We start from the raw sequence: 22008 nt of genomic DNA, 5'->3' as shown, positions 1-22008 counted from the left end.
ATACTCACTAGTCAGGAGATGGTGACCTATCAAAGTTTTCTTGAATGCACCATCTGATCTTGCAGGAGAAGGATACTGCAGGACTGCATTTGTAAAAAAGGTTTGGACAGTTTGTTCCTTAAACTTAGACCAGTTCTGGGATTCAGAACTTCTCTGTAGCCTCACACAGGGCAACTGGTTCACCATTCCTTGAGTTTATGCTCCCCTCTTTATTATTCAGCTGTCTCAGACTATGTTCAGCTGCATACTTATGCTAAAATTCTGCAAGATCACTCTGCATTAAAAATTGGGAATTTGTGATATGGACTTGGGCATCTAGCTGCTTTGTTGTTCAGAGTCCCTGCATGATGCCTCACTCAGAATTTCATCTGGGGGCCAAGTGTGCCACAGGCAGGTAGGCGATCCTTTCTGAGCTATTTAGGCAGAACTCTGTGCTTACAGAGAAAATATCCACAGGCCTCCTCACAAACATGATAATTTAGAATTGTGCATAAGGTGTTTTTGTGTGTGTATGTATGCATGGATAAATAAAAATAATATATCTTACTTTGGCCCAAGTATTTTATTGGGTTCCGCATAGTAAAAGGCAGAAAATGTTTCCTGGTTGCTATCTGTCCTTTCCTTGTTAAAGAGGCCAGTCTTGGGAAACAGTCTGGCATGATGACTAACAATTAAATGTTCTTTATCCTTTTTCATTATGTTTCCCCATGCATCCATAAAAATGGAGATTCTCCATGGCCCTTCTTTTCTTGCTGATATATTTGCAAGTATACAAACACTGATATTTTATAATTTCACAAATCTGATATTTACTTGAGATTAAAATAAAATTCATCAATGTCATCTTCTTTCCTTTTTCCTCTCTAAACGGTTCTTAATGTGGTATTATTCTATGCATGTATTAGAACTGGAAATTTATTGAGTTTTTTATTTGATTTTTTTGCTGTGATTAATCTATATTTCCTTCCTCACTTAATTTACCTATAAAGTGTGTTATGAATAGAAACAATATGATTCTATGTTAAAGCAACAAATGGGAGAAAAATAAGAGCTTTCACTTGCCTTAATGAACTAGGACTGCAGATTCAGATAAAACTTTGGCAAACCTTGGAAGAGAACAGGTAATCAGCTTTAATGTAGTGCTGTTATGTACATGTGGATGAAAATAAAAAATAAAATGGGATGAATAGTGAGCTTATGGGGGAAAAAAGTGGACAGAAATTTTACACAAAATAGTATGCTTTGTCATTGAATGAATAAGTTGATCAGCTAAGTGGTATTCAGCTTTAAGAAATGAGTTTGGCTGAGGGTTCTTTTTGACTTCAGTTAACAAGGCATAGCAGCTGACTTAATTTTTTTTTTCCAGTGAAGTGATCTCACAGACATTGAGTGTATAAGCATTTTCTGTATATGAGTAAAAGTACTGGAGGCTTCAATAGAAGCACATATTTGCAGCTGTTTTACATAACATCTGGATTTCATCCACGTTACCAGCTGTAATGTACATGGAATAAAAGAGGGAAAGAGAAGAGAAGGATTCCAGTAGATTGTGTCATCAAATGACTATGACTAATTTAAACATTTAGGTATTAATAGTGGTACAGTACTCGGAATTTAAAGGGAAAAAAAGCAAACTTCTACCTGCTTTGACTCCCCAGTAATGATAGAAATAAATGACAGTGGTAAAGGAGGATGAAATGAAGTTCTTGTGTTCTCATGTTAAGGTAGTACTAAAATCTAGACATTAACAGTGAACTGTTTAGTGCACTTAAAGAAAATAAGCTGTTTTCTTTAGCTTTGGAAGTCAGTAAATGTTTTCAGGTTTTGGGTTTTTTTGCTTTGTCTTAAGATAAATTCCATTGTACTAAAGGTGTAAGATTTTATTATGTTAGCAATATATGACTGGTCTTCCAGCCCAGACTGGTTGGTAATATGAGCTGGGTGAAAAGATAATTACATGCTCTGTTGGAAAAGGGAATGGGGTTCTCATCATCTTTCAGGATTTATCTCCATGAGTAGACAAGCACAGTAAGTATTTATCATTAGTTGCTTTTGTTAATTTATAATTGTTATTTTAACTCCTGCTTTTTCACAATGATACACAATTATTTTGGCTTGTAACCAGAATTAGAATAAATATTATTAAATAGAAATTTATAACACAAAAGGAAGTAGCTTTTGCTTTCCTCTTCATACAGTAACTGTAAAAGCTTTAGGGGATGAATTAAACAAGTCCTTGGGACATTTAATTGGGAATTGCTGAAAAGCATTGACTTTGTTCAAAATTTATGTGGTACTCTTTTTAGTAACACTAACAAAACATGTTGTTCTGTGAAGGGAATTATTAGAATTGAAAACAAGAATAGCTATAGCTAAATGTCTTCAGTGAGACCCCGAATATTGTGTTTGTGAATGGCTTTGGGCTTAGCTGTGAGTACATACCCAGACTCGCCAACTTCTGATCCCTGGTAATCCCATTCTGCACCAGGTGTTAGTGCTTGAGGGGTGTGTGCTGGGGAATTCTATCTGTCTCCTTGAGGAGGAGGATGGTTTTGTTATCAGCTTGAATTTTAACAGCAGCCACAAGGAAAGCAAGTGGTTTTGCAAATGGATGGAGTGGGTTTACTGTCGTCTGCAGGATGTACCAGGAAACAGAATGAAAACCCAGTCTTCCAGCTGTTGGGGGTTGGAGGCAGTTGTATATGAAGAATTGCCAAAATAAAGAAAGAAACTGCGCTTCTAGACCCTTTATTAATCCATACTATTTTTAATTTACAAAGGTTACTTTGTTTCAATTGAACTTTTGCCTAACATTTTCCTAGACCAGTCTCTAGGAGTAGTGAGGTTAATAAGCAACACTGGACAAAGTGCAAATGCGGACCCTTGTGGAAACTTCCAGTCCTTGTGGGAAGTCTCCTAAAGGAAACCTTATCAGTAGTGCAAATGTCTGGAATACCCCAATACATCTTCATTCTTCTATCTCTTCTCTCACAGTGAAATACCATTCTTTAAGTACGTGAGATGATAATGGTGTGGAAAACTGCACCCTGAACAGCTGAAACCCTCTGGGCTCATGGGAATGGATGCCTGTATCAAGGAGGGCTTCTGTTAGCTCCAGCCAGCAAACTTAAAGGCATTGCTCTCTACCAGAGTGTGAAAAGGAAGGTATTGGCCAGTGGTTATTGACCAGTGGCTATAAGATATTAGCGGCTCTCTGATGTTGTGCATAGGTGGTGCTGCTAAGACATGTGAACTGCCTCAAAGCCACAATTGCCCTGGATGCAGCTGGTGCCAGGCCTGACTGCAGTGAGGATGGCAGAGGAAGCAGCAGCAGCGGGGCTGTCCCGGGGCTGGCATCACCCCCTGCACCCCACGGAAGGGCCCCGCTGTGGGGATGCTCACAGCTGCAGGAAGCTGGGGTAGAATAATGGAGCCAATGGGAAATCCAGCTTGTGAGAGGAGAAGAGGGCACTTTCTGTTCTCCTGATGTGTGGAACCACTTCTGATGCTGGTGGTGAGATTTTTTTCCCTGTTCTTTTTGTTACTCTTAACGTCTGTTTAACATCTCTCAAAGTCTCTGTTGAACTGGAGCTTTCTTTTTTTTGACCTTTCCCTTCCAAGACTGGTTAGTTCTGATCCGAGGACATCCTTGGCCTGTAATTTGAAAAATCCCTGGAACTGTGCTAGTCTGAATCTGGCACATTTTTAATTTCTACCCTTAATTTTTCTTTCTGCTAGTAATGATTCTAATGGTATGGACTTGTTTTAATTCAGCTGTTAGCACTGTTGACTTCATGAATGCCTCTGATATTTGATATATTTCACATCCATCCCTTCTGAAGTGGGCACAAAGACTTTCATCTTTATGAGTTTTAGGCCTGCAGCTTCAAAGATAGCAGAAACAATTTCTGCTCTCCTCTTCCAATTTGGTACAACAAGAATCTTCCAGAGGCAAATGTGCATTCCCATGAGCTGAGAGTATGTGATCACTTTAGCCTTCATCAGATTTGGCCGATTTCAAAATGAGATGATGACTTATTTTGTTGTTACTCCTTTTAATTATTTTCTCACTTTCCCTTGTGCTGTTAACTCCCTGGGTCTTACAAGTAGATTTGATGTTACTTCCAGAAGGGCACTTAGCAGTAATTAGACATACCATTAAAAATTAAAAGATTAGGATGAGATCCCCATCCAAGAAAACTCTTTTTTTTTTTTTTTTTAACAACAGCATTAAATCTGAAAAGACATCACATAACTACTTCTGCTGAACTGTGAAGTAACAAATAGTTTTAAGTGGTGGAAGAATTTATATTTTTTCACCAGTTCTTCCGTAAATGCCTGTGTATGTATGCATGTCATAATTCATAATAATGGATGATTCATAAGTCATCCTGCTCTTCATATAAGAATGTTTAAATAGCTTAGGTGAAAGTTCTGTACATAGGTATTTTTTTAAAATAATAATTAAAACCATCAGGTTTTTGTATTGGGTGTATCCTGCTGATAATCTAAAAGGAATTAGTCTAATTACTTTTAATAGAGCGAGCTTTAATTCTCTTTAAAATATACAAAATAATGAATTTGAAACCAGAATAAAGTTAGTACCCTATGAAGGAATGTATATCTGTTAGCAAGTCTGTATTTGTTAGGTTTAAAAGAGAAGACATGTTTTAAAGTGGGTTTTTAGTGCTCATGGTCCTGCACTATTCTTTGAACAGTAACACCTCAACTTAAAGGTTATTTTGAAAACCTTCCTCATTGCAGAGAATCTCCTAAACTTGCTGTGAAATCAAGTATTTCAGTTGCATTCAGTTCTATGCAAATAGATGATGCCATTAAATACCAATCCTCCTCTTTCTGCTTCTTCTGAAGACCTAAACCTAGAGTGAGGTGAACTTAAGACATCTCTAAATTAAAAGAAATAATTCCTGACCCTTGCTTTTTTGAGCATCTTAAAAGAAATGGAATATGATGCCCATGTTTTAAAAGAATCTGAAGGAATAATGTTATCAGAAGAAAACTTCTTTATCTGGAGACTAAAAAAACAAATGGTGTTAATTTAAATTGCAACCAGCTAAAGATAAATCAATTACTTCCCTCAAATTGAGTCAGTGAGTAAGGAGTCTTAAAAGAGTGAAATCAGCAATCATCAAGTCAGATTAGCTAATGTGATAATGTAACTTTTCTGCTTTTACAGAAGACCTGAAAAATTTAAAACATGTTAATATGCTGTTTCAAAAAACTCTAAAACAACCAGGAACTGAAGCAACAAGACCACCCTCACCTACCTGCAAATTCTAAACATTCTCAGTTGATTTTCATTCAGCAGTCTTTGGTTCTTTTTCAGCTTCATAGTGGAGGTAGTCAACACTTGGCATCTGGTGCTTCATTTTTCTTTATAGCAGTGATGCTTTGATGTGCAGATAATACTTTACCTGTGGCATATTATAATCTTAACTTCAAGATTTCAATTTCAAACAAAACATCTGCCATAGCACTTTGGACCTTTCTACTTATTATTTTTTTTAACTGTGCTATTTTTAATAAAATAGACTTCTGCTAACATGCCTAGAAATAAGAAAAAAATATTAGCATGGATAAAATTTCAGTAAGCTATTAATTAACAATCTTCAGATTCATCTTAAGCATTGTATGTGTATGGAATTCTTTTTCATGCAATGGTATGGTGGACTGAGTAAACAACATTATGGACCATGAAAGTCTGTAGACACTGATATTGCTAAAATTCTGCAGAGGGAAACTGATTAGATATGAGAAATATTGACTTTCTTCTTCAGCCATCATGTGTAATATATATATATATGTTTAGTTATTGCAGAGCATTTATCACCAAGTGATTCAGACATCCCCTTAATTGCAGTGCTGGATTAGATTAAGCATGTATTAATTGTTTTGTTCCTACTAATTTACGTGAAGGCGTAAGCTTGAGGGCTTGATATTCCTATCTTGTTTGTTTTGCAGTTGAATTGCTACTTCACCTATTAGTGTTGAAGCTGTTGATAAATACCTTCTGTTGGGGATACATTGGAATTCTTAGGCATAAAATTATAAATGAAGCATGCATTGAGATGTGAATCTTTACAAAAGCTGTTCTCTTTCATATAGTAACTTGCTGCTACGCCCTGGAAAAATGCAGTGCATTAATATAAGGCACAATTTCATTTAATTGAAATTACTACTGTTTTCTTCTATTTTAAAATATAAATAACTCTTACAATTACAGCACAGAAATTAACACTTGAATCATTCTGTAGTGATTCCAAGTGTAACTATGGGAAAATTATTTCTATTTACCTTCTCTTTGGTAAACAGAGTTCTGGCATTTAATTTCCTTCTTGTCTTGAGACTCATGTGATATGATGTGAACTTTGAATTCAACTTGTCCAAACTGCTCTTAAAAAGTGTGGTTCTTTGCCTGTGAAATAAATAGTTCTACCTTTCTCCCCAAGGAGTTCTAATGGCAATACAAACTGGCATCCAAAGCCCCTTCCAAATGTGAGTGAAAAGACTGTAAAGTGGTTTTCATTAAGTATCTTAACCTAGTTTACTGTTCACCTAGGATAAATTATCAGGAAAGCAGGTCTTATTTATTGGTGGACGGATGGGTTTCTGCCTGTTTCCAGCTTCCTTTATCTGCCTCTGTTGAGGCTGGGATTGAAGGCACTTGAGAGGATTGTTTCCACCCTGTGATATTACACACTTCTAACCAACTACACACCTGTAATCCCAGTGCTATCAATCAATTTTGGAAGCCTGTTCCACGGCCTCAGGTCAAATGCAGTGCTTTCCAGGGAATCAGTGTCTGTCAGTACAGAAAGTTTTATTGTGTGAAAAAAATCCCAAATTATTTGTGAACAAATAAAATCGTAAATTAACATGGGAAATAGGTGAACATTGGCAGCTCTGGGGAGTAATGCCTAAATCAGTGTATCAATATGTTTCTGAAGACTGCAGCACTGCATATAACCTTTTCAGTGGCATAAATTGTGACTGATGGGGCTTGGGCCCTGCTGTAAGTCCTCCTTCAGGACATTTGCTATACTAGATTAGCAAAGGGTCTTTTTGAAGTGTTTTTTACATAAAATACCATGTGCCCATGGTATTTTATACCCATTAGCCTATATACAGGTCTCTTATTGATACTCCATTATGCCTTTATGGTCTTTGGAAAAATGCAAAGGTCACAGGAAAATAAGGATAAATTGTTTGGAAATGTGATGTTATTGTTCATCTGTCTTCCCTGAAGAGTAAGGACTAAATGACCAGTTAGGCTCGTACCACTTGCAATTACCTGAAAAGGAAAAGTGTTTCACTTATTTAAAGAGAATGGCAAGAGTTGTCTCCCTGAAACTAGAAAATCTTTCTGTCCTAAGAAAATTCTCATCAATTTGTCTAAATATCAGATTCTTGTCATTGTGACCTGTCTATAAAAGCAGATTCTGGTTTTCACGTATTCACGAGTTCAATAACCAGCAGGACCAGAGATGCATGATAACAGAGCTGTAAAAAGTATTAGTTCTCCATATGGTATTTTTATACTCTACAAAACTTTCTCATTTTGTCCTTGCTGATCAACAGACTGTCTGCCGTACCTGGATTTGTGCTTCCTTTCTAAATTTCTTCCACACATGCAAATACTCTTAAGTGTTGCATGATTTAACCTTCCTTTCAAAGACATTAGGAATGAATGTTTCAATTTTGATTTTTACTGAGTTCTGTCTGCCTGAAGGTCTTCCAGTTCAGTAACAGTTACATCGTATTAATCTCTGCAGATCTGTATTGATAATACATGACTGCTTCCTGTGAAATCATCTTCTAGGAATCAAATTTTAATAAGATGAAGACATAATATTATTCCAAAAGCTCTGTTTTAACAGGCTAACACCAGATAAAATATTTTTTTGCTTAAATGGACATTAAAGATGTAACATTTTTGTGTCTCTGAATTTGGAAGTATAGTGTAGTCTAGTTCAGAAAATACATAAAGAGATGCCAAATGATTTCTTGATAATATTTTCTTTGTTTCTCTTGCCTTTTTAACACAATAATATGCTGAAGGTACAAATTGTGTGTATGTGAGATAAGCCTGGGACTTATCAGCTGGTTTTTAGAGTTTCCAGTAGCAATGTCACTTCTGTACTAAGAGTTTTGCTTAGGACCCTCTGCATTTTTGTTAGTGAACTGAATGCCACATGGGCTTCATTCTTATAGTTACTCTTGCTAAACTAGCAAGAGTAAACTAGGTAAAACTAACCCTACATGTGCTGCATTCCTGCCTTCAGTTGTAGTGCACAAACCCTTCAAGCTCTGGTTTCCTTTTATGTCTCCTCTTACAGGACTTCATCACTGTAGTTTTCTGGCTAAAAGTATTTACAGTAATGCTTTTCAATATGGTACTGGGTAGCACTTTTTTTTTCAGAACTTGGACTATTACTGATGATCTTCATAAATGAATTGCTATATTTATAACATACTCCACTGTGTAAAGAATTAAAAAGATAAAATCCATACAAATAGCAAAACAATGCAAACAGCAAACCAAAGCATATCAGGGCTGGTGTTTCTAAAGATTAGGGTGGTAGTTTTATCTTTTTTTTTTATCTTTCCACCTATTGAAACATGATCAGTCTAGGATTATTTTTTTCATTCTGAATAATACCTAAAATGAGAGAGAGCTGTTTAACACATTCCGTATCCATAGAGTCTATTTATTCAGACTGAATTCCACATGGACCATGGATAATCTTTTTCCCAAATGTTTACTAGTATCTGCTCTAACAAGTGCTGCACAATATAAACTGAAGGCACCATAAAGAAAAGGGGCGTAATAAAATTAAGCCTTGCTTTTCAGCGAAGTCTGACTTAAGATCAAGAAGTGCAAGTTTCAAATTATTTGGATTTTAAAGAATTTTTAAAGATTTTTTTCTATAAAGGACATGAATCACATGAATTTAAAAGCACATGAAGAGCCATAGCTAGTATTAAGAAATGAGCTACAAGCAGGTTTTAATATATGGCATTGAAACTAATGCTTTTAACAGAGATGAAAGGAAATCCAGGTTCATTTCACTGTTTTGTTGAAGTTATCTTCTTGCACTTGTAACCACTCTGTGCCTTGCACAGTCTGGAAAATCAGGGAAATACTGCTCTGTTTCCCTGTCCCTTCCTATCTCGACTGGTACATACTTTAGAGCTTTCCAAGACAGGCTGGCTGATTCTGTGTGGGCATGTGTGTGGTCTCCAGTACTAACAAAGCTAATTTTGGATGTAGCTTCTAAGCACTGTCGTAATAAAATTGAAAACAAATTGGAAGCACTGGGCTCGAACATTTATATGTGATTATTTTCATATTCACTCGTGTTTCTGTTGTTGCTGTAGATACTATTTATAGTTGTACTTCCTGTTGATGTTTGTTTACATGTCAGAATTAAATTATGTTTTTCAAAACTTTTCTAAATCAGTTCCCATAGGAAAAAAAGAAACAATTATTTTTAGTAACAGAACTGGAAAGATTACAGATTTGAAAGGACTAATATTTCTTCACCCAAACCTCCCAAACACATGAGAGTTTAAAAATACTTTTTTTTCCTCTTCTTTATAAACTAAATAAATAACTTTGTTATCTCTTAGTAGATGTAAATATCTCCAGCTGAGCAAACCTTTTCCTGGTTTCCTGGTTAACTGTTTGTGTTTACTTCCTAGTCCCTCTCAGCATTAAATGTTCCTGCAGGTCTTTTCTACTGAGATTTTTCATGGAGAGCAAGTTGTACTTTTCCAAGGAGATTTGCAGTTCCTTCTATCCCATGCCATTTTTGTTAAAACAAAGTGTTAAGTTAAAAGTTAAAACTAAAGTGGGTAGTTTTCAAAAGCCTTTCCCTTCCTGAGTTTTGTTACCATTCAGGACCACCCATTTTACCTGTTCATTATTAAAGGAGACTGAACCTGATGTTCTAGCCTTCCATGAGATGAAGCTGGAAAATGGAACTGTCCCTGCATACTGTTATGGTTTGCTTCTGCTTCAACAGTTTTCAATTGAAATCATTTTGCAGAGAGGGACTTTTGAGTGGAGATTACCTAAAATGCTTCCCCTTTCATTAGGGCAAGAGAAAATAGGAAAATATAAAAAAATTATGTAGCAGATTGATGCTCTGAAATATAGCAGAAAAGAAAAATGTTAAGAGTGGTCTTGTTGCAGGAAGATGAAGAAGTCATGAAGAGCTCATATGTTGAAGAATGAAGGCCAGGTATTTAGGCTGATTACATTTGTTGTCTGCCCTGCATATTGTTGATCATAGAGCTGTTTACTATCTGCCAGTCCTTGTCATAGTAGGGGGAGTGATCTACTCAGAATGATGGTTTTTACCTTGTTTCCCTTTTCTTCTCCTCTCTTTCTCTCTTTTCCACCCTTTCTCCATTCGTTTTGTTGTGGCTCTGTTTTTGTCGTCACACTTTCAGGTACTGCTTTGACATTCAGAGATCAAAAATGTAAATGAATTCTAATCATTCAAAGTAAAAAAAAAAAAAAAAAGAAAAGGAATGGAAGTAACTATAATATATGCCTTTAAAACTTCTAAAACACTTTCTGCTGGACATTTGATATCCTTTTTTTTTTATAGCTTTGCACCTCCAGAAATAAAAAATCGTATTTGTGGATTATTTTGATAAATATATTAATTGCATTGGTCTTAGGAAGAGGCCAGAATTTTCTTTCCTTAAGTGATGCCTCTTCTGTCTAAGACAACTCCAGTCACTCAAGCTAGAGGACAGACAGGGAGAAATCCTTGACTAGAGACTGTTCTGTGATGGTTACTGCATAATAATTTTACTAGACAAAAAAACACCGAGACAAGAAAAAAAGCAAAAAAAAAAAAAAAAATCAAAAGCATGAGCTTGGTATTTATTTTATCCATAAGAGAAAAGAAGGATGTTTACAATAACTTTAACTGCTAATTTTTGTATTACAGACTACTTTGGTAATTTTTAAATGACCGGTGTATGTATTTGTCTTATGAATATGCAATTCATAATAATCCTATTTTTTTCAGGATAAAGAAAGCAGATCATATTATTATCAGTCCACTATAAAAAAAATTCTAACAGGTTTATATATTTAGCATAGATGGAATTCCTTTCATATTCAAGTCAGCAGGGGCTTTAATATTGATGCCAATATAGCCAAGGCTTTACCTGTGGACATTGGAATAAACGCTTATTGAAACACTCTACCATAATTACATCTTTGAGCATGTGATAACAGCAAAAAGTTACCTCATCTAATATTTAGCAGTAGGAATTCTTTATCTTGGCTAAAATGTAGTATTTATCTAGTTTTAAAAGATATTGAGAAGTTCAGGACCAAGACTGCCTTCCAAAAGAATTTGGTCCGAAAACAGATCTCAAAAGAGGTTACTTTTAATGCAAGGAGATTTACTGTGCAGGAAAAAAGAAAAACCCACAACAACAACCAGCCAACCAACCAACCAAAAAAAACCCTACCAAGAAAACCCCACCAAAAAACCACCCCTGTTTAATTGCTGTTCTCTTCTTTGAGCAGAAGCCAGAGTACTAGGCAAAGTGCTGGCAGAATACTTGAAGGTTATAAAGTATGAGCTTGTAAAGTAAAAGTATAAATTCATTTCTGTTTCTTGATGCAATTTGGAATCAAAAAAGGTTTGTTACTTTCTGATTAGTCATTATTATCTTCTGCAGGACATTAAATAACACAGCTATGTGGAAACTTAAGTAAATCTGTTACTGCAGTTCCATGCTCTGCCACCCATTGATGTCTTCCCCCCCTCCACCCCTCTGTCTTCCCTTTCTTTTTCTTCCTTTTGTCTTTCCTGTTGAGCCAGCTGCCAAAACTGAGGGTTCCTGAAGATCAATTAGAGAACTTTTTCTTCTCTGCTCACTTCATCTGTGTTCAGTCTTTAACATAATGTGAAAGGCAGAAAGATCTTAGGCAGCAGTCAAATAGTGTATAATATTCAGTGCCTAAGGTAACAGTACAAGTTTGAACTCAAAATAGTAACTGAAGAAAAAAGGAATAGGTTAAATTGTAGGATTTAAAAAAAGCAAATAAAGTTCTTCTCTACATTCATCTTGAGTTGTGTGAAGTAGAATGTTTTCACGTCTTTCCAAGTGTGTGAGTTAAGTATGTGTCAGAGGGAGGAGTAATGTAAACAAAATGTAATATTTATCTTACATGTTCCTACTTTGTTACTTTATATCCATATGATACTTTATAAATTGCAATTCTTAAATTTTTTAATTTAGGGTAACGTGTAACTGTGCAAATGATCAGATTTCTAGTTAGAGGTTTAATTTAACATGCTGTGATGTTGACAGATCATGCATGTGTGTGTACTGTGGGTAGTGTTCATCTCTCTTTCTAATTCCTTGCTAATACTTGAAGAATCATGTCAAGACTTAAAATAGGTAGCTGTATCATAGAAGCAGGTGAAAATGGAAAATTCACAGAGGATCCAACTCAAGAAATGTATCCCAGAAAAGCTGCAGACCACACTGCTTAGGGAAGCTCTCTTGGGAGATACAGCAAGTCAGTATTAACTTTTCTTTTTCTTAGTCATCATCAACTGGAAAAGCTGATGATGAAAGCAAACCCTGTGATCTTCAAAAACATTTCTTGTGCAACTTGAGCAAAAGTTTGGGAAGAGTAGACTGCTTGCTTAGTTAGGTTGAACACTGGCTGGATGGCCAGGCTTGAAGGCTCAGCTGGCTGGTGGCAGGTAGTGATGGACAGTGAGGAGTCTGGGCTTGTTTTGTCTGAGGAGAAGAGAAGGTTGTGAGGCAGCCATAGCAGGTCCCCAATTGCCTGAAGAGCAGTTGCAAGGGATGGACAAGTTAAACTCTTCCTGGTAATACCAGAATGAATCCTGAAAAAAACCCAAAAGGCAACAAAAAAACCAAAAAAAACCAAAACAAAACAAAAAAATCCCCCCAAAACAAAACAACAACAAAAAAAAACAAACCCAAAAAAAAAAAAAAAAAAAAAAAAACACCAAAACCAGCAACATCAAAAAATCCCAGACCCAAACAAAAAACCACAACAAAAAAAAAAGACAACAAAAAATAACCAAAAAATCCAAAAACCCAACCCCCCTTTACCTCCCCAAAAAAACCAAAACAAATAAACAAAAAAGTCCCACAAACCAACAAAAGAATCATGACTAAAAAATTGCAGCTTGAGAGGATCAAATTTAATATTAGGAAAAAACATCTTACCTAGAGAGGCAGTGCAGCAATGGAACAAGTTATCCCAAGGCACTGTGGAGTTTCCATGTGTGAGGGGCTTTGAGCATTGTCTAGAAAATGCCAACCCTCCAATGACTGAGCTGCTCTGGTGTGAGCAGGAGCTGTGACCTAAGCAGGAGCTGGGACTGGGGGTCTCCAGAGGTCTCTGCATAGCAACATTTGTATGGCTTTGAGTGACTTTGCCCTGATAGCCTTTTTATGTGCAAACAATATAGAACAGAGGTATTGGTCTTCAACTTCTGCCAGTAACAGATGATTTTCCAGTTTTTCTTTTGTGCCTGGCAAAAAGAGTTAAATTTCTTTTGACTGTTGTATTCAAATAATAGCTAAGATGTGCCTGGAGGCAACTGAATCAGAGACAGGACAGAAAGAGGTACCCCTGCATGGCTTGAGTTACTGCTTTTGAATGCAGGCTTAGTGCTTCTTGAGATTCTAGTGAAAGAGGAAGAAATAGCATGTTATGTTAAATTTTAAAGAATTTCTTTTACAAAATCTCAGTTTCTGTACAGATGGGTGTGTTGTAAAAATTATATGGGAATGTTGTCTGGAAATCCTTTCAATTAATTAAAAAAACCCTGTTTCCCACTCAAGTTCTGTTGTAATGACCAAATAGTTACTGGCACATTTTGTTTCTCAGTTTTAAAAGAGAAGATTCACAAACTGCAACATTTCTGTATATCTGAAAAATTTCTAATATTTATTGGTAAATATTTGGAGTTCAGACTTTTTTATGTTTGGATTTGACTTTATTTTTTTTAAGCAGTGATAACCACCCATGAGCTAATGTTCTTACTGAAGGCCTAAAAGTTGTTTTTCATAATTTAGGGCTATCAGATGAAATTAACCAAATAATATATATTAAGACTGTGTGATTAGCAGTACTATTGATTAGCAACTGTGATAAGTTGTCCTGTTGTGGGAAAAGTGTAGTTTTAACAAAAGTATTTAAAAACTAATTTTTCCAGTACTGTGTGGCCTTTTAAGTGAATCAGTGCTGAGGTCATTATTCCACCCATGGTGCTCCTCTCTTCTTCTGCAGTTCCTCTTCTGTCTCCTGAACTGCATGCAATTTGTCTGAGTTTTAACCATGACCCTTGCTAAAATGTAGAGATTACAATGTACTAAGAAAGAGGTATTTGCTATATTTAAAAAGTGTCAGTGCTGATCTTTGTGAAATGTGTTGTGCCCATGGGGGAAGAGACTTACTTTGAAGTAGGCAGGAATGAGCTTGTCTAGTCGGTGGGTTTAATTTCAGTTTACAGTGGCATCTACTGATCTGTTTGGTGATACTGTGGTTTTTCATCTGCATTACTACATGGGTGGAAGGGTTAGGCACTGCCGTGCTTTCAGAATGACTGGAATCTTGTAATTTCAGGGGCAGACTTTCTGCACTGATGGATGTATAAATCTGGTGATAGCATCTTGTACCACTTCAAAGACGACTGCGGCGACTCATTCTTCAACTTCAGGCTGTGTTAAGTGTGTGCCGTCCTTTCCTAATAAGTGTAACCGTGTCGTATCTCTAGGTCAGCTCAGGGATTTTTCCTGTCTAGTTTGACTCATTTCCAGGACTTTCTCCTGAAGTTAATCTCAGTTGCTCATCATCTGCTGAAGCTTTTTACTGAAGATGCAAATGCATTGTTCTGGTCCTTGTCTGTCCCCATTTCCCAGTTGTCTCCTGGCTGAGATGGTGCCTTGTCTACCTCAGTCCTTACCTAAACTGATGCTTCAAGAGTTTTTCAATGCTGTTTCTACAGTAATAATTTTTTTCTTTTTTTTTTCTTTTTTTTTTTTTGACAGTGGAGGGTCATCAGGATGAGCATGGTTGTTCATAGAAAGGCAGAGAGCCCACAACAGCAATGTATATAGATTTGGAGTTCTGCAGCTGACTGCTGTAAATCTGAGTGAGCTTGTTACTGCCTTTTTAGTGTAACTTGGACTGATTTATACCTAAAATGAAGCTGGGAATAGCAAAGTCATTCCACAAAGATCAAAAACCATAGTCTCATTTTAACCATGCACAGGTAGCTGTTCTTTTCACAGTCTACTCAAAAGCAATTTTCAGACCATACATGAACTCAGTAGAAAAAAGCTACAGTTTTGAAGTACATTGGTAAAAATTTTGTAGAGCAGATAAAAATGAATATTGCAGCTTAGCTGAAGAGAAATAACAAGCTTCCTTCTCCAGTGACAGCAATTACTTGTCTTTGTAGTCATACAAAATAATTCTTTTGTAAGAGAAGAAATTCCACTGTGTGAAAGCAAATATTTGAAATGGAGCAAGTGGTGTGTGTGTAAATTTGATATGTTCATGTAACACTGTTGTGTATAAAGCAAATAGATATTTTTCAATTACAAATGGAGGAGCTTGAAGGTACTGGAGATGAAGTTCACTAAATAATAGATATGTCTTCATTCCTTTCCCCTTTTTTATTGACTTCTCATTCATGATACTGGACTATTTACAGTCCTTACTTGCAGTGCTGTTATTATCAGTGCCCTGATGATGCAAAAGAAAACATTTTTTAATATGTTGTGAAATATATAATGTTTTTTAATTCTGTTTATGTTTTTAAGAACAAAAAGTACCACTAAGTATAATGTCATCAGATACCACACTTTGACATGTTTATCTGAAATGGTGGTCCTTTGAATGCTTTGGAAATAGCACTCTGGTTCACTAATCTCTGGGAAAGTAATTTTTATTATTGTTGGCTCCTGTGTTTAGCAAGCAGCTCTCAGCTGTCAGACTGTACATTATACAAAAATGTTTGTGACTCAGTTAACAAAAATCCAATGAAGTATCTAAATTAGGAATTCTGGTTTCATGCCTTTTTTTCTTATTACTGCATTACATGCAGTCAGTCCTTTGCAAGTGTATGTGGATGTTGGCAAGACCACTCTCCATTAGCTCGATATAAGCAGCTATTCTACTTAAAAGAAAATTTGACATTTTCATACCAAAAGTACAAGGCACAAGTCCAGAATAATAGAAGGCAAAAGTTCATCACACTTTAAATTATATTTAATTTTAGATTGATTCTTTTAAAATAGCAATGTGTGTCTGTAGCCTTCTTTTCTTGCACTACATTCATTTAGCTGTCAACCCTTACATATGGCTATATTGAGGTATACAATTGCAGTGTGTATTTTCATAGTAGATTGAAGTATGTATGCCTTTTATAAATTCAAATGAATGTTCATGAGAATGCTGTTTATAAAGAAAACATATAAAGAAAAGTCAGAAAAATAAGGTAAAATGTCTAACTGAAAAAACCCAATGAATAGCTGAAAAGAAAGTAATATAAAATCTCCAGTATAAAACTACGACCTTATTTTTTTACAAAATTTATTAATAGCTACCTCTGAGAATTCCTATAATTTACTGACTGAAGTACCAATTTGACAGTATACAGGTTTTAGAAAAACTCTTGTCTTATTGTTATTATATGGACTTTTCAAGCAGAAATTCTTGCCAGATGAAGAAAAGCAAACAAGACAAAAACGTCTTTATCTGTGCATACTATACTGACACTTTGGGAAAAGGAGAAGGAATGAGTATTGATGCCTTTGTTTTCTGTCCTTCCTGTAGGTGTGCAGGACCCTCACCATGAGAAGATAATTACTGTGACTACTAATGGGAGTATTCACAGCCCCAAGTTTCCACACACATACCCACGCAACACTGTGCTAGTGTGGAGATTGGTAGCACTTGATGAAAACGTATGGATACAACTTACTTTTGATGAAAGATTTGGGCTTGAGGACCCAGAAGATGACATTTGCAAGTAAGTTACTTTCCCTTTCACTTAGGAAATTTTGAAAGGATGTGATTGGAGATAAGAAAAAAAGTATTGCTTGAGTTTTGCAAAACCGACACTTGCATGTTAATTTATTTATAAAATGGATCTTTTCAAGTATTGGTTTATTATTTTCTTTTATAGTGCTAGGGGAGGTTTTCATGCTTGAAAGCTCTGTGGTGCTCCCATTTTTACTTCTGCATTCAGTATCTAGGCCATAGATATATTACAACACAAAAATGTGATATATTTAATCTCCTTCTCAAGTGAAAGTTTTGACATCTGGGAAAATATTTTTGACAGAGTGTTAGAATGATGAATGTCTAATTTTTACAGAGTAAATTCTGGTGAGTAAGTTACCTGAAGCAGAATTCAGGTCATGACAAAAAGTACTACACCGCTGCTTAAGACACCCCTACACACTACTCTACAATATTTTAATGGCTTTAAGTTATCAAGTTATCTATGAAAAACAGCACTTAAAGTACTGTGCTAATTGACATTCTTCAGTGGTACTGTTTTTCTCCTGGCTTCAATAAGCATCTGCATGCTCAATCACTGGCAAACGTTTCTGTAGGACTTGTGGAATCTCTGTTTCCTTCCAGGATTCGCAGCTGAAAGCTTTGTAATTTGGGAGAGAAACAGTTGTGACATAACAGGCATCAGCACAGATGTAGTTCTGAACCAAGCCATGTGGTTGATAAAGTTTTGGATGGTTTGTGAGGAAGTAGGAATGATATTTCCTGTGGGAGGGCGAAAGAGGAGAGACCCTAAACTCTTGTATCCTATATTTGTCTGACATCTCAGCAACACATCATAAAAAGTCCTGATGTGTGAATAGTGGTACATTGTCTGGACTCTTCAGTAAATTAAATAAAGTATATTATTTAAATGGCATTTTCTCCTTTGATGTCTTCCTGGAGAAGTACTTCACACAAGATTTTTGTTTCAAAGTAATTTTTTGGGTTGTTTTTGTTTTTCTGGTTTGTTTTTTATTTTTGTGTGCATCATACACACATTTGACTTGATTCTTGTTTTCAGTTTTTCTAATTAACTGTTATTCCATTGGTTTTACATGTATAAACTTTTAATAACAAATTTGAATTTTTTAGAGGTTATTTTTGCACTTTTCCTTAGTTTGGGAGAAGGTGTTTATAACAGATAGATAAATATCTTTTTCTCATAATTCTAAAGGAAGTAATTACCAAGGCCATATCAGTACTATACTAACAACTAAAAACGTAGGTTTTCTTGAATGAGTGCTCTCCCTTTGCACAATAAGTCTTTTCTTCTTCAAGTAAAAACTTAGCTTGCTTTTTCTTTTCTTTGAATATGGCAGAGTGAAGTGGCAAGTAAAAGAAAATCCAGGTAGGGTGACTCATTCATCCACTTGCAAAAAGAGAAGATAAGTTAAAATATTTTATAATAACTGGAATAGTATTTTAATTGTGAGTAGATTTATTTAAAGTAAAGAAATGCTAAATACAAAAAGACTGACAAATTAAGAAACAGTAGCAAGTCACTCAGAATCTTATCATGCCCATATTTGTGCAGGGATACCAGCAAGTTGTATGACTGCAATTCCTGATATGTGTCCTGCTGAAAAAATACTGGGCTTTTTGGCTTGGAAGATTAAAAGGAGAGTTATATTTCTCTCTGGAAAAGATTTATATTTTTGATTTTAACTCTAGGATTCCTCTGAACTTTAATTTCAATAGCAAGTTCAGTAAAGGAAGAGAAATTGGACATTGTTTGATGTAAAGGGAGTATAAATAACTAACAAGTTGAGGAAATCACTAAGAGACAGATTAAATATGTAAAATAATTCCACACAGGTCAAAGAAGTTACCAGTTACCTGAGTAATATCTCTTTATGAGTTACATCTTGCATTTGTTACCCTTAGGATTCCTAATAAAATTATTTATACTTCTTCCAATACTTTCTGTAGAAAAACTAAGGGGTTTTTTATTGACTATATCTCATAGTATTTATTACTATACTGTGTTTCTGTCATCTTGAAACACACAAATCAGTGCTGTTGATGTAGAGTGCTCAACCATTTCTCCAAAAGCAAGTTTATATGACAAAGGACAAAATGAAACATCATGAAGTTTAATCTCTTATAATTCTATACCTTTGGCTCTGACATATGACTGAAACTAAGTAAAAACTGCAGCCAGGAAACATTAGACTTTCTATGCAGCATAGAGTGTGTATCAGGATATCATTTTCTCCCTTCTGTAGTGTATGAGACAACATCATGATTTACCAGCTGTGGTCATTGTCACAGTTTTCAGTCTCTCTCTCACCTGTTTCTTAAGCTGCTCATTCTGGGTAATGCCAGAACTTTCTCCATCATCTCTGCAGACTGTGGTGCCCCGTGGTGTCAGCTCATAGGGCCAATGAGAGAATGTTCTGGAGTATATCAGCTTAAGATAATTAGCAGTTTTTACATACATCTCATAGTAATTCAAATATTACTCATAATTTGGAGAAAAATGAAACTCAAGCATATCCAGTTGTTACAAGTGTTTTTTGCTTAATATAGTTCTATAACAGGAATAAAATAGTAGTGGTGACTAAAAAATGTCATAGATGTATCCTGAAGCTATGGCAAGTTTTTTCCTGTACCTGACCTTGGGTTTCTTCAAAGTCAGTTCTGACATTTCAGGCTATTCAGTGAAGTCTTTTAATCTAGAGCAAATATCACATTTTACAGACTTTTGCAGATACCAGTCTAGGCTCTACTTCAAATATTTTCCTAAATGCAAATCAAAGTGATCCTGCATGGCTTTTTTTTTTTCCACTCACTTTTTACTTGCAATTCAACTTATAGTATTTACTAATGTAGCAAATTTGCTTTACAAAAAATTCTGTTAAGGCCAGCCCTTCTGACTCAGCCTCATCTGTATTAAAGTGCACTAAAGTGCATTCTGCTAATCCTCAGCAGTCTTAAGTATGATTGCTGTGTAAATTTAAATTATAGGGGTTTTAGAATAAAATTCTGATATTTTGCCTGTATTTAACCAAGTGATTTTTATACTGGTTTACAATGGTGATGTACTTGAAATTCAGGCACATTATGTTTTCATTCCTTTAAAAATAGTCAATGTTTTTTGATTTTTGTTTTTTTTTTTTCACAATAGTTCTACTTCATCTGCACTTCATCCTTCCTATGGACAAAATGTTAATAATCCCACTGTGTCCTTTCCAAAGGGAACTACAACAAACTCCACTTATTTTTGGAAACTAGATCCATACATGTGTCTAGAAGAGGTGTAGGTCATTGGTTGACAGTAGGGATATATAAATCTCTACAATATTACAATAATTTCAGTGGTGACTTGCAAAAGAAAAATGTTACAAGCAAAAAAATCCCCCTTCAAACCAGCCAAACAAAAAGGAGAAGGATGTAACTCTTGGGTGTTCTGTGCAGTACTGTTTACATGATAAAAGTGGCAGTGAATTTCTAGCAGAGGCATGGAGAATTTGGATTGCGTATGCCTGCCCTTTCTCATGAAATGAAAATGCAGTTTTTCTGCTGTTGATATGGTAGCTGATATGACAGGTCATTATTTTCATGCTCGTATCCCCTCAATCCTGTTTTAATCATAAAGCCATTAGACTCCTGTGCCAGACAGCTCCTATTGCCAGGGAGCTGCCATAACTCTTCTTGACCAAAAACTGACTTTTGCTCAGCTGTTGCTTGTTGTTCAAATTCGTTACTTTCTGTCAATAAGAACATGAAGTGATAACAGCTTTATGATTAACTCCTCTGTGACAGGAAGACATAGATTTAGCTTTCTTCCAGCGAGAGCACGGATATTACACTTGACCTTGAAGGGAAGTCTGATGATGTGAGTTGGTTGGAGCATTACAGTGCAAGGCATGAATAGGAAAGGGAGAGGAAAGAATCTTTCTTCCATCAGGAGCATGTCTCAAACTTGCTCTCTCCCTGTGCATGGAGTGGCTCTAGTTGTTCATCTGAGTAGTGGTTGCAGCTGTTCTTTCTAATCATCTGATGATTGCAGTCTGAATTTTATTAGATATAATAAAACACATAAATGTGTCACAAATCCAAAGTGCAATTACTGTAGATAAGGTGATAAGAATAAAATGCACAAGTAAAAGGCTGTGGAACTAACTGCTAGTAGAATAATAAAGACCATTTTAGCAACATCTTCATTTTAGGATGGTTACACTAATTTCCAACTCTCTTTAGCCCTCTAGTAATTTAAATTATCAACTATAGTTTAGGGGGAAGGGAGGCATTTAGCAGCTGCAGATGTGAGTCTGTTCATTTACATGTATAAGTAAAGCATTAACCTACAATGTTTTGAAGGAGACTTAAAAGCTTGTCTGCTTGATATGTGTAATTTGTGGAACTTTTTCCTGCAGAAAATTAGTTAAGCTGGAGGCAGCCATCAGTGCTAACATAGGGTAAAGTCTGTATGACTTGGTTTTCCTCTTCCTGTCAAATTCAATACTTAATTTTTTAATCCTGGGAATATTCTTCCTCTGAGGATTCTTGGGATGATGCTTTATTATTCAGTGCCACATGTATTAAATTCACTACCTCCCCTTTCCGTGTATCCTTAGGCTGCTTTCCTTCACTGCACATCTGTTGTGACTGAGTTATTGCCTTCTATTCATGGAACATCAAGATTCTGTGGTAGAAGCTGTAATGCAGACTGCTTCAACAGTCATATGGGTTCCTAATGAATGTGTTGTTAGGAAATTGTTTATAATAATTAAAGAATTAGAAGATTTGACTTAGTCTGACAACATGGAAAAAGGTGTATTAAAGAGGAAACATGCACACCGTCTTTCTTCTGTGCCTGTGAAGAAGGAAAATGTTTGCTTAGCAGTGTTTTTTACCTTTTTTTTGCATAATTTGTTTCAAATTAATACTAG

At 35.7% G+C, this 22008-nt stretch overlaps 1 protein-coding gene across 1 annotated transcript in view; it reads left to right on the top strand.

Moving 5' to 3' along the window:
- The window catches only part of PDGFC (platelet derived growth factor C), a 122654-nt gene that overhangs the window by 52814 nt on the left and 47832 nt on the right, over nt 1-22008 (top strand). The window contains exon 2 of the mRNA XM_066549044.1: nt 16886-17081. Coding sequence (XP_066405141.1) covers nt 16886-17081 — 196 coding nt within the window. The remainder of the gene's footprint in view (nt 1-16885; nt 17082-22008) is intronic.

This window comes from Molothrus aeneus, chromosome 4 (genome assembly GCF_037042795.1).
Source record: "Molothrus aeneus isolate 106 chromosome 4, BPBGC_Maene_1.0, whole genome shotgun sequence".
Taxonomy (NCBI): Eukaryota; Metazoa; Chordata; class Aves; order Passeriformes; family Icteridae; genus Molothrus; species Molothrus aeneus.
Note: the sequence above shows the minus strand (reverse complement) of the source record. Positions and strands in the feature narration are given on the sequence as shown.